At 44.8% G+C, this 13,810-nt stretch overlaps 1 protein-coding gene across 3 annotated transcripts in view; it reads left to right on the forward strand.

Moving 5' to 3' along the window:
* The window catches only part of LOC110148287 (myosin light chain kinase 3), a 58,668-nt gene that overhangs the window by 16,755 nt on the left and 28,103 nt on the right, over positions 1-13,810 (forward strand). For all 3 annotated transcript variants that reach the window (XM_020910211.2, XM_070451357.1, XM_020910213.2), the window contains exons 2-7: positions 1,962-2,052; positions 2,768-3,116; positions 10,620-11,065; positions 12,464-12,569; positions 13,148-13,241; positions 13,666-13,775. In XM_020910211.2, coding sequence (XP_020765870.2) covers positions 1,962-2,052; positions 2,768-3,116; positions 10,620-11,065; positions 12,464-12,569; positions 13,148-13,241; positions 13,666-13,775 — 1,196 coding nt within the window. The remainder of the gene's footprint in view (positions 1-1,961; positions 2,053-2,767; positions 3,117-10,619; positions 11,066-12,463; positions 12,570-13,147; positions 13,242-13,665; positions 13,776-13,810) is intronic.

Consider the following 13,810-nt stretch of genomic DNA (forward strand, 5'->3'; position numbering starts at 1 on the left):
GGATTTGTAAGCAACATTTGGCAAGAAAGAGCTCTCTGTAGGAGCGCCCTTTTATCTTGTCACCAAACTTAAACCAGGCACCTCCATGCTCTCCTCATGTCTGGCCCAAGCATACCTTTCAAATCTTGTAATCACACAATCCCTTGCCTAACATGTTCATTCTTTCTGTAGATAAAACAACTAGAAATGAAGAATAAGTAATTAACAGATGACCAGATCTCTTCTCTAGGTTCTTCTTTAGTAATCTCACAAAGTAACTAACTGTGTGAACAAACTGTGAACAAGATAGCCTCCACCAGGCTATACAACAGGCCTGCATTCAGTGGGGGATGAGGACGACTCTAACTCCTTATCTCAATGATTAACTGAGGTTACTTTCTTCTTCCCTTTTAAAAACATTCATGACTGAGCAGATTCTTTGGAGGTGGCTTTTGGGGGAAGAGAGTCCACCATCTCCCCAGATTGCTGGCATTCTGATTAAAGGCAACTTTCTACCAACACTTGCCTCTCTCAAGTATTGGTTTTTGAGCAGTAAGCAGCTGAACTTGATTCAGTAACAAACCTAACCTTCATCCTTAGTGTCAGGGAGACATGCAAGAGAGGTGAGGATTGTGGTGCCCCGGTTAGAAGGAATTGCTCCAGCTGATTTTTGCCATTTGGGCTTGGAGTTGACAGATCATCAGATTTTTTTTTTTTCAAGAGAAGCTGGAAACCTAGAATTTTTTCTAATCAGTTTTATTAAGGTATAATTTCCATACAATAAACTGTACATATACAACTAAACATGAATATCTTAAGTACACAGTTTAACAAATGTATATACCCTAATAACCACCACCACAATAAAAATGTAGAACAATTCTCTAAACCCCAAAAGGAACTTAGAATTTTGATGTAAATGCTGTGCAAGCCAAATAAAACTCTAGCTCTTTTTGGACTCTGGGCTCCCAGTTGAGGCCTCTCTGGCCAAGGTAGGAGAAAGGGCCTTCAGTCTCTGGATGGAGACCAGACCTGGGTCTGTGACAAGTGCCAGAAGGAATCTTAGGGGCCATACTCTAGATGGGGTTTAAACCCTACCAGTCTGGCTCAAGCGTCCTGTACTATAAAGTCAAAGACTCAGAATCACCAGGAGGCCCAACAAGGGTCAAGGCACCTAGAAATATTTGCACTCAGAAATACTGAGTGCTCTGGATGATTTCTGGAGCCCAGCGCATGCACTGGTCTGGTGTGGACCGTTCAGTTAGGGAAGAACTGCTGAGAGACTCTGTGGGTGGGCTCTGAGCATCCTACATGATCCACTCTATCTGTCTCAGACAGGATAAAATCACCAAAGCTAATCACCTTGTGTTGGGAGAACTCCTCAAGAAATTCTACAAATGAACTCCCTCAATCTTCCCACTGCTCTGTGATTAGATACTATTCTCCCCATTTCATAGATGAGAAAAGTGAGAGGCAGAGAAGTTAAGGATCTTGTCAAATGGTTAAACCGGGTTTAAATCCATCAAGTTTAGCTCAAGGGTCCTGTACTATAAAGAGAGAACATTGGATCCACCTACCTAGCTCCCAGGCAGATATTCATTGACAGTGACACTCCCCCTACAAGCGTGAATTCAGTATCCAACCCAAGCCAACAGTGGAATAGTCATGACCGACTGATCTAAATGGACTCAAATTTATTTTCCAAGCCTGATCTAGTATTTTGAGGTCTGGTCTATTTAGATAGGGGACTAGGTCTGCCCCTTACCTGCAATACAGTAACCCATTTGAAAGGACTTGGTGACCCTGGGAAAACCTCAGTGTCCTTATCTCTAGAATAACAATAGTAATTCGTACCCTCTAGTATTACTGTGAGACTACATGAAATAACCTAAGTGTTTCTATTTCAAGCACAAGGTACGTACTCAACAAAATGTTTGTGGCCTCAGTGATGACAGTGATAGCTTTTATGGTCATTCTTTTAGAATAAAGAACGAGTGGAAGAGAAAGAAGCAAAACCAAAGCACACGCTGAGCACCAGAGGTGTGCAGGCTGAGCTCAGAGGCCCTTGGGAAGGTGAGTAGGACCCCCTTTGCTTTATCCCACATGCACACCCAACAGTTTCAGTGTAAAAATACCACCACCATAACAAACATGATTACTGAAAAACTGCTGAAATGTCTTCTTCCTCTGTTTTTGAAGTTTTTTTTTATGTTTATCCCACTCTGTATTGCTATGTCTATTTCACTGTGCTTTAAATTTTTATGGATTTTTTAAAGTTTAATTTTCTTTTATACTTTTTGCATAATATTTATATGCTTCCAAAGCTGAATTGATAAAACAAGCTATACTAAGTCTGGCTTCTATGCATGTTCCCTGCATCTCATTTTCTTTCCCACATTTGTAACCATTTAAAAAAATTTCTGTCTTATCTTTCCTTTGAGGTCAAGTCTCTTCAGACCACATTATAAGTGGTTATACACATGCATGTGTGTGCTCATACACACAGACAGCCTCCCTTTAGACAAACAGAAACACATCACACACTTCTCCACCTTGTTTTCTCCATCTGAATATCCTGAGATCACACCAGAGCTGCATATGGAGATGTCATTTCTCCTTTTTTTATGCCTGAGTGGCCCTGGTTTAGTCAAACAGCTCCATCCTGATGGTCACTCGGGTTATTTCCAGTCAGCCTAGAGTTACAAACATGGTGCACTGAATGGCCTGCCGCATATTCTTTGGAAACTTTCCTCCAAATGAGAGATTTATCCTGGTTATTTTCCTATAGAGAGCCAGAAGGTGGACCTGCCAGAGGGGACAGCATCTGACCTCCTTACCCAGGCAGAGGCCTCACCAGAGCAGAGAGACGGAATTTCTAGCCCAACTCCGGTGCGCCCAGAGGTGGAAGTCCAAGCTCCTAGAGCATCCAGCGAGAACCCCGGGATTGGCCTGGAACTGTCTGTGGTGTCTGAAAGGGTCAGTGAGGCTCCCACTGGCCAGGAGGCTGCGTCGCGTGCCGGACGAGGAACATCACCCACTAGGCCTGACCCTCGGCCCTCAGTGGAGGGCATGCGGCTGACTCCAGCACCGCCAGCTCAAGCCAAGGCAGCTCACAGTGGTGGAGATACACCCCCAAGGTAAGGCATGTGCCTCCAAGCTGGGAAAGGAGGGGGGAATTAACTGCAGCCCCTAGGCTAGAGCGTGGCCAAGGGGACAGCTGCTCCCGCAGAATGTCCACTGTGTGTGCAGTGCTGGCTAGTCTCACAAGGGGAAGATAAGAGAAGGCCAAGGCCCTGCTTTCAGGAGCTTAGAGCACTGGTTCTTAACTGGCACCCATAGGAGTTACTGGAAGGAATTTTTAAGATACAAATGAACAGAGATTCTGATTTATTCAGTCTGGAAGGAGGTTCAAACATTGTTTGTTTTTAAAGCTCCCCAGGTGAGTCCCATGTGAAACAAGACTGAGAATCACCAGTTCTGACAGCAACAGTAATAGCTATAATGACACCTAAAAGATGGGGTTCACAGAACACATCCCAGGTGATGGTCATTGGCTGAGCATTTCACAGACATCATCTCATTTCATTCTCAAAACATCCCCAGGAGGTATCCTCAATTTACTGATGGGGGTTCAGAGTTGGAATCTGAACCCAGGTGTTTGTTTATTATTGAAGTATAGCTGATTTACTATACTATATTAGTTTCAGGTATTTAGCATGTGGGGCTTCCCCGGTGGCTCAGTGATAAAGAACCCTCCTGCAACGCAGGAGCCGCAGGAGATGCGGGTTCGATACCTCCGTCAGGAAGATTCCCTAGAAGAGGGCATGCCAACTTACTCCATTAATCTTACTTGGAGAATCCCATGGACAGAGGAGCCTAGTGGGCTATATAGTTCATAGGGTTGCAGAGAGTCAGACACGACTGAGCGACTGGGCATACACTCATGCGGACAGCATAGTGATCAGATTTTTTATAGTTTACACCCCATTAAAAGTTACTATAAGATAATGGCTATAATTCCCTGTGTTATACAATATATCCTTGTTGTTTTTCTAGTTTATACATAGTAGTTTGTACCTCTTAATCCCCTACTACTAATGAGCACCTCCCCCTTCACCGTCCTCACTGGTAATCAACCAGTAGTTTGTTCTCTGAGTCTATTTCTGTTTTGCTATATATCTTTAATTTGCATTATTTTTTTTAGATTCTATATATAAGTTATATCATACAATAATTCTTGCTCTGTCTGATTTACTTTATCAAGCATAATATTCTCTAGTTGATATACATTGCTACAAAAGGCAGAATTTCATTCTTTTTTATGGCAGAGTAGTATTCCATTGTACATATCTACCACATCTTCTTTATCCATTCATCTGTTGATGGACACTTGGGTGCTTCCATATCTTAATTATTGTATTTACAATAATTTACAAACTATTTAGTGCTGCTATGAACATTGGGGGCATATGTATCTTTTCAAATTGATGGTTTTGTTTTTTTTCTGGATGTACATCCAAGATTGGGACTGCTGTGTCATGTGGTAGTTCTATTTTTAGTTTTTTGAAGAACCTCAATACTGTTTTTCACAATCATGGCCCCCATTTACATTCTCACCAACAGTGTATAATTGTTCCTTTTCCTCCACATCCTTGCCAACATCTGTTATTTGTAGTTTTTTTGATGATAGGTGATCTGACTGTGTGACGTGATATCTTGTTGTTTTGATTTGTATTTCTCTAATAATTAGCATTGTTAAGCATCTTTTCATGTTCTTTTTGGTAATCTGTATGTCTCGTTTGGAGAATTGTCTACTGAGGCCCTCTGCCGATTTTTTTCATTGGGTTGTTTGTTTTTTTATATTGAGTCTATATAAACAAATAGGATGTTTGTATATTTTGTATATTAACCTCTTTTTGGTCATATCATCTGCAAATATTTTCTCCCATTTGGTAAGTTGTCTTCATTTTTTCAATGGTTTCATTTGCTGTACAAAAGCTTTTAATTAGGCCCCATTTGTCTATTTGTTTGTTTTGCTTTTATTTCTTTTGACTTGAAGATACAGATTTTTTAAATTTACTATAATTTACATCAGACTATTCTGAATAACCATTCTTTTCCAGGATTTTTATGTGTGGGATCTTATATTTAGATCTTTAATACACTTTGAATTCATTTTTGTATACAATGTGAAAAAGTAGCACAGTTCGATTCTTTTGCACGTAGCAGTCCAGCTTTCCCAACAGTGTTTATTGGGCTGTCTTTTCCCCCATGGTATATTCTTCCCTCCTTTGTCATAGATTAATTGACCATGGGTGCATAGGCTTATTTCTGGACTATTTTTTGTGCCATTGATTTATGGTTCTGTTTTTGTGCCAATACTATGCTGTTTTGATTGCTGTAGCTTTGTAATAGAGCCTAAAGACTGGGAGGGTTATTCCTCCAGCTTTGTTCTTTTTAATCAAGATTGTTTTGATAACTTAAGGTCTTCTGTGGCTCCATATGAATTTTAGGATTATTTGTTCTCATTCTGTAAAAAATTGTCACCGGTATTTTGATATAGACTGCATTAATTCTGTAGATTGCTTTGGGTGGTATGCCTATTTTAACAATATTAATTCTTCCAATCCAAAACGGGGTATCCTTCCATTCCTTTATATCATTTTCAATTTCCTTCATCAATGTTTTATAGTTTTCAGAATAAATGTCTTTTATCTCTTTGGTTAAGTTTCTTCCTAGGTATTTTTAAAACGTGATTTTAAAAGGGATTGATTTTTTACTTTCTCTTTTGGATAGTTCACCATTAGCATATAGAAAATCAACAGATTTCTGTATACTAATCTTGTTTCTTACAACTGTATTGAATTCATTGATAGATTTTTACAGGTTTGGGGTGGAAATTTTACAGTTTTGTATTTAAAGTATCATGTCAGTTGCAAATAGTGACAGTTTTCTTGTTGAATAGTGACATTCTTTTCTTCCATTTTGGATGCCTTCTATTTCCTTTCCTTGTCTGATAGCTGTGTTTAGGAGTTCCAATACTATGTTAAATACAAGTGGAAAGAGTGAGATCCTTGTCTTGTTCCTGAATGTAGAGGAAAGGCTTTTAGCTTTTCATCATTGAGTGTGATATTAGCTATGAGACTGTCATAGTGGCCTTTATTATGTTGAGATGTGTTCTCTCTATACCCACTCTGATGATAATTTTTATCATAAATATATGAATGGATGTGGATGTGGGATTTTGTCAATGCTTTTTAGGCATCTATTGAAATGATCATGTGATTTTTATCCTTCCTTTTGTTACAATGATGTATCACATTGATTGATTTGCAAATATTGAACCAACCTTGGGTCCTTTGAATAAAACCCACTTGATCATGGTGTATGATCCTTTTTACATATTGTTGAATTTAGCTTGCTAGTATTTTACTGAGGATGTTTACATCTATATTCATCAAAGATACTACCCTATAACTTGCTTTTATGGAGTATCTTTTTCTGGTTTTGATGTCATTGTAATGGTGGCCTCATAGAATACATTTGGGAGTGTTCCATCCTCTTCTTGGACTAGTTTGAGAAGGATAAGCCCTAGCTCTTTTTTTATAGAATACGAAAGAGAATTACCCTGTGAAGCTGTCCAACTCTGGACTTTTGTTTGCTGGGTTTTTAAAAAATTACAGATTTAATTTCACTGCTAGGGATCAGTTTGTTCAGATTGGTTGTTTGCTCTTGATTCAGTCTTGGCAGGCTGTATGTTTCTAGAAATTTGTTGATTCGTTCTGAGTTATCAAATTTGTTCATATATTCTCTTCTGATTTTTTGTAGTTCTATGCTATTTGTTATTTCTCCTCTTTCACTTCTTTTGTTTGTTTTTAATTAAAGTATAGTTGATTTACAATGTGTTATTTTCTGCTCTACAGCAAAATGATTCAAGTACATATATGTATATATGTATTGTTTTTTTAAATGTTCTTTTCCATTGTAGTTTATCATAGGATAGTGAATATAGTTCTCTGTGCACTACAGTAGAAACTTGTCCTCTTTCATTTCTTCTTTTGTTTATTTGGACCTCTCTCCTTTCTCCTTGATGAGAGTGGTTAAAGGTTTATCAGTTTTGTTTGTCTTTGTTTCATTGATCTTTTCTATTGTGTTTTGATCTCTATTTTACTTATTTCCTCTCTAATTTTTATTTTGTCTTTCCTACTGCTGACTTTGGACTTTCTTATTCTTCTTTTCTAATTCCTTTAGGTGGTAGATCAGGTTGCTTGAGATTTTTCTTGTTTATTGAGGAAGGTCTGTATCACTATCATTTTCCTTCCTAGAACTGCTTTGACTGAACTCCATAGGTTTTGGGGGCTTCCCAGATGGTGCTAGTGGTAAAGAACTTGCTTGCCAATGCAGAAGATGTAAGAGACACAGTTCGATCCTTGGGTCAGGAAGATCCCCTAGAGGAGGGCATGTCAACCCACTCCAGTATTCTTGCCTGGAGAATCCCATGGACAGAGGAGTTTGGCAGGCTACAGTCCATAGAGTCGCACAGAGTCAGACATGACTGTAGCAACTTAGCATGCATGCATGCATGCATAAGTTTTGGAGCACTGTGTTTCCATTTACATTGTCTCAAGATATTTTCTGATTTCCTCTTTGATTTCATCATTGACCCATTGGTCTTCTAGTAGCATGCTGTTTAGTCTCCACTTGTTTGTTCTATTCCCATTTTTCTTTCTGCAATTGGTTTCCAATTTCATACCACTGTGGCTGGAAGAGATGCCTAACATAAGAATACACATTCTTTTCAAGTGCACATGGAATGTTCTCCAGGCTAGATCACATGCTAGGCCATAACACAAGTCTCAAAAAATTTAAGAGGATGGATATAGGTTTCTGGACTCCAATATCTGTGTCCCTAATCACTGCACAATCCTGTTTCTTGTCAGCATTTAGTTAAGTCCTAAATACTATGGTAGGGAAAGAATAATGGGTCTTCAGAGGTGGTAGGTTGGTATAGGCTGAATCAAGCCAAGGGAGTTTCAGGAGGATTATTCTTGGAGTCCTGGAGATGAGGTTGTATCCTAATCCTCAGGACTCAGCCTCAGGACCTGCCATCAGCCAACATGGTGCAGGAGAATGAGTTAGAACCTGATGATTGTCAGATCTGTGTGTTATCCAGCAGTGTTCTCCAAGGGCAGTGCACTAAAGGGCATTCTGCTTTCTGGGCTTCTCTCTAAATGGCCTGGTACCCTGTACACCTGTCCTCGGTTGTCCTGACCTGTAACCAGGCCCCTCAAGGCCTGCTGTAGGGAGGGGAGCTGGTGTCTGTGTATGCTGTGGTGATTGGCAGGGAAGCCCAGATACTTTGTCTGCCTTTGTTCTGCAAGGAAATGTGAGTCCCCAGGAGACCTAACCATCTGGAGGGAGGGCTTCCTGGCAGGCATCCCTGGATCCTTGCCAGGGCTCTAAATGTAGAATCTAAGGTGGAGATGAACTTTTCATGAACTTGCTAGGGGCCCTAAAAAGATTCTGGGTGAGAGAGAAAGGTCTCTATGTAAGTTTAAACCTTGAGCTGAATTTCAGACACACCCAACTGGGCTTAGGAACTGGGGAGATCACTACCTACCCTCCCTTATCTAGCACATGGGTATATCGTGAGGAAAATGGGTTTGAATGCAAGTGTTGGCTCTAATTGGCAGCGGCCACCTGACCACCTGTATATTCTTCCAGATACTGGATTCCTGCAGTTTCCCATGTTACTTGATCAAGGCAATGCCTGAGTGGGGCTTGGATGCCACCTTTCCCATCCTGCCCTGTCATCACCAACCTGTAATTGCTCCTGAGGGGTGTCAGGGGCATTTTGCTACATCCTATCCAAGCTTTAGCTGTGAACAGTCTGCAGAACCAGGTGCATTCAGGAGCAGGCAAAGGAGGGACTCAGGCCTCCAGTTGCTAGGGGAACTCCTAATTAAAAAAAAAAAATTTTTTTTTTTTGTTAAAAAGCATGTAACATAACGTTCATCGTTGTAACCATTTTTAAGTGTATAGTTCAGTGGTGTTAAGTATATTTATATTGTTATGACACAGATCTCCAGAGCTTTTTCATTTTGTAAATCTGAAACCGTTACCATAACTACCATTCAACTTTCTGTCTCTATGAGTTTGACTACTCTAGGTCCTTCATAGGGGCTTCCTAGGTAGCTCACTGGTGTAGAATCTGCCTGCCAATGCAGGAGATGTGGGTTTGATCTCTGGGTTGGGAAGATCCCCTGGAGAATGGAATGGCAACCCACTCCAGTATTCTTGCCTGGAAAATCCCATGGACAGAGAAGCCTGGCAGGCTACAGTCCATGGAGTTGCAAAGAGTCAGACATGACTAAGTGAGATTGAGCACAGAAGCACGGGTCCTTCGTATAACTCATTCACTCAGATGTGTAGAATCAGCCTTTCTGTCACTGGTTTATTTCACTTAGCCTGAGGATGAATACTATTCCATTATGTGTATATGCAACGCTTTGTCTATTCTTTCATCAGTCAATGGACACTTCGGTTGCTTCCACGTTTGACTGTTGAGAATAATACTGCCATGAGTAAGGCTGTACAAACATCTCTTTGAGGTTCTGCTTTTAATTATTTTGGGTTTATTTTCAGAAGTGGGATTGCTGGATCATATGGTAATATATTTTTACATTTCTGAGGAACACTGATTTCCACAGTGGCTGCACCATTTTAGCCTTCACTATTAGTACCTCTGTGGTTTCTTTTCTTAGTTGACTCTCAGCACATTCAGGAGGTGTTATCATCCTTGTTTGACATAAGTGGTTGCTGAGGCTAGATTTGCCCAAATCCAGCCCTATCTAGTAACCTGGTGGCAGATCAGTATGGTCTGAAGCTCCCAGGGTCAGGGTCCTTTCCTCTGAATGTTGGGGCTTAGAGGACTTTCCTGACCTCCAGCTGGGGTCCCAAACCACAGTACTGCTTGGTCTGGGGAACAAGTATGGATGAGATGGGCCCAATGGCATTGGGGACTTGTAGAGAGGCAGAGAATTTCCTCAAGCGTGTAAGCATGCTGGCCCAGCACAGCCAGGACTGTTTCTTCAGGAGAAACAGAAAGTCCAGAGTCTTATAAACAATTCCCTGATTTTACTAAAATATGTCTAACCTGAGGCTTCTAGTGTGATGTTTGACTTGGTTGACCCTTCTCTTCACTTAAGAGAAGGGAAACTGAGGCCCAGAGAAGGAAGGGAACAGCCCAGGTCTCCTGCCTCCAGGCCACAACCCTTCTGGGGCAGAACCATGTTTCCAAGGGGTCACAGGGATGTCTGGTACCCATCCTCCCATTCCTCTCACCCCCCATCCACCACAGATTCTTCAAGTCTCCCAGATGCTGACCCAGTGGAATCCTGGTGACATCACACGTCACTGAAACCAGCCTCTCCCCAGTGTTGTGTCTGGGTAGAGAGGGGTAGGGTTTGGTTGCTGGTTTCAACCACAAGCTAACTCTTACTATTATAACAACCCAAAGGACACTTTTAACAGATTAGAAAACTGAGGCTAAGAGACCATGGTTAGTGAATGGCAGCAGCAGGCAGCTGAACCCAGGTATGCTCTGATTTGAGTTCTTGCCACATTTCTCTCTGTCCCAGGATCTCCATCCATGTGCAGGAGACAGATACCCCTGGGGAACTGCTTGTGACACGAGGGGGCAGCCTCAGAACCTCACCCCCTGCAGAGACTCCAGCAGCTGTGCCTCCAAGTGAGCAGGACCCACCTGGGCCCAGGTGCTGCCCCCAGGCCCCCGGGACTGAGTCAGGAAAACCTATCCCCAGAGGAGCCAGTGTGCGGAAGCAGAGCTGCGATGGGGGAGCAAAGGCCAAAGAGAAGCAAGGACCTGGGTCCGAGCTGACCATGGCGCCAAGCAGGGCCAGGAGGGACAAGGCAGCTGATTCCGGGGCCCCAGGCCCACAGCAGGACACGAGCCCTGGAGCAGGGAACCCTGACCCTGGGAAGGACTGCACAGCTGGGGGTGCGGGCAGTGCCGAAGCAGGAAGGAGGACACCGCCAGGAGCTGAGGCGGGCAGCCTGGTTCTAGGTAAGTGAGGCCGTTGCTGTGTGCCCCAAGGTGAGTGAGTCTCAACAGCCTACTCTGGGGGCCTCCCTGAAGCTTCCAGGTAGAGATAATGTGGGGATAATGTCTGGGAGACAGCCTGCCAGCACATCCCGGAGCTGGAGACCAAGGCATAGAGATGCGGCAGGCTGAGCTCAGGTTGGCTGTGGCCATGGGAGAGCAGGGAACATGGGGGACTCAGCTGGGTGGGTTTCTCAAAGCCACCTGCCTGCCCAGTAGAACTGGTGTCATTCTGGATTGAGATAGGGAAGGCTCCTGCTAAAAAGCAAATCCACTACCTGGTGTATATAACCTTCTATGAGCCATTTGCACCCAGTGGGCTGACTCCCATCCAGGATCAGGAAGGGGCTGCTGATCTGCTTTCTGTCCCAGAGGTAGTGATAGATGTCCTTGTGTTCCTGTGACCCAAAGGGCCTTAGGTCTTTCAACCCTTAGGGCCACACCCTCAAGGGAGCTCCCACCCCATGCGGTTCCCGGAAGGCCACCTTTGCCAATTCCCTGTCCCAGAATTTCTGGAGGCCCTGAGGAAGGGCTGAGTGTTGTGCAGGTCATCCTGGTGCCCCTTGGCTCTTCCAGGCTCTGAAGTTGCTCTGATGTCTCTGGTTGCTTCCTTTCCCCTTGTATGACCTGGTCCAGATGTGGACACAGCCTCCCTTAATTCCTGAAACACAGGTGAGGGCAACCTGTGACTTAGTCTTTTCTGAGACTTAAGATGGTGATCAAGCCAATGTTAGCTGAGGAGTCTCTGTGAGCCAAGCCTCAAGCGTTTGTGGCGGTGTTTACCCTCACAGGTCTGTGGAGTGAGGACCCGTGAGATACAAGAGAGGCTGAGAAACACTTGTAAGGCCACAGGGTCTGTGCTGACAGAGCCAGGATATGACCACTGGGCTCTTGAAACTTGTGTGTAAACCTTGAGAAGAGAAGGCAGTTACTTTGCAGTGAAGGAGACTTCAGACTGGAACTCTAGAAGTGGGATCTGTGCCATACAGTCAGGCTTTCCAGAGGCCCAGAAAACAACAAAACCCCACAAAAGTTACCCCCTTGTAGTCTAAGGCTCAGGCACACAAAAAATTCTCTCAAAGCACATTCAACCTTCTACTTTGGGGAGCAGAAAGTTGCTTGTGAGACAAACTAAGAGAAAATAGCAGTATTTTCCCCTGCTCTGGGTCCAGGGTTGCAGAAATCATGGAGCTGTCCTGGGAACACTCTGAATGCTCCCTTGATAAACCCCCGAGAAACCGGCAGAGGCCTTTTTGAACAAGGAGGATCTAGGTCTGGGGGTCGGGGTGGCGGTGGGGGTGGCGGGGAGCTGAGAGGTAGGGGCGCATGAAGGAGACTCACGGTCTGCTGTCTCCCCAACAGACGACAGTCCGGCCCCGCCAGCCCCTTTCGAGCACCGGGTGGTGAGTGTCAGGGAGACCTCGACCTCAGCGGGCTACACCGTGTGCCAGCATGAAGTCCTGGGAGGGTAAGCGGGCCTTCTGCCTCGATGGGGGTGGGGAGGGCACCTGGACAACCGGGCGCTGCTGCTGGTTCTCAGGAACTGGTGGGTGGAGCCACAGCCAAGAGCGGCCTGTCCTGCACGGCGAAACACCAGCCGAGAACTCATAAAGAGTGGGTGAGCAGACAGCCGCGGAGAGCAGGAGGGCCCATGTGGTGTGAGTGAGACCAAGTCTAGGGTACAGGTGGCCCCGCAGTGCAGGCCTGGGGCCCAGGTACTGGAGGTGAAATGAGAGCCGACATGGGGTGGGTTAAGAGGAATGACCTCTAGGGTGCAGGATGGCCTGGGGGGTGTGGCTGTGGGGGACTCCCCTGGGGTGCAGGATGGCCCATACCTGTGGAGTGAAGAAGCTCTTCTCCAGGCTCAGGCAATAGTGTGGGGCGGTGACTATGATACCTCTGAGGGGCAGGGTAATCCCTGTAGTGTATGTGGCGTTGGGGTAGAACCAGAAAGTCCAGGGTCCCAGATAGGGCTGGCCCCCACTCACGCGCAGGCTGTGCCTCTGGGGCTCTGAGCCTGCTGTGTCATCGTGTCTCTCTCTGCAGGGGCCGGTTCGGCCAGGTTCACAGATGCACAGAGAAGGCCACAGGCCTCTTGCTGGCGGCCAAGATCATCAAAGTGAAGAGCGCCAAGGACCGGGTGAGATGTCTGCCCCAGGCCAAAGGGTGCCCTGGGCCAAGCTCAGAACTCCTTCACTTCCTTCTAGGCCCCTCTGGGTCCTGCACTGCCTCAGGCCCCTCCACAACGAGCAGGAAACCTGGCCACCTTTCCTGCCTCTTTTCCTTGGCTCCTACCCTCTAGTCAGCAGTCACCTTGTACCCTGGGTCCTCCCAGATCTCCAGGGTTCTTTTGGGGGTCTCAGGGTTCCTATCAGGGAAACGGGTGAGTTCCTTCTGTTGTAAGAAGCTGGTGTGGGTGGTGAGTTGAGGAAACCTGGTGATGCTGCAGGAAATGAGGATGCAGGGTGGGTGGGGGGTTGTGTGTGTGTGTGTCTTGGGAGATGCAACTGACTGCTCTTTCTAACCCATTTCTTGGAAACTCCTCTCCCTGTTGGCTTCACAAGGAGGATGTCAAGAATGAGATTAACATCATGAACCAGCTCAGCCATGTGAACCTGATCCAGCTCTACGATGCCTTTGAGAGCAAGAACAGCTTTACCCTCGTCATGGAGTAGTGAGTGGGAGGCAGGGCCGGGGCTCAGGGTGGGG

Source organism: Odocoileus virginianus, chromosome 20 (assembly GCF_023699985.2).
Source record: "Odocoileus virginianus isolate 20LAN1187 ecotype Illinois chromosome 20, Ovbor_1.2, whole genome shotgun sequence".
Lineage (NCBI taxonomy): Eukaryota > Metazoa > Chordata > Mammalia > Artiodactyla > Cervidae > Odocoileus > Odocoileus virginianus.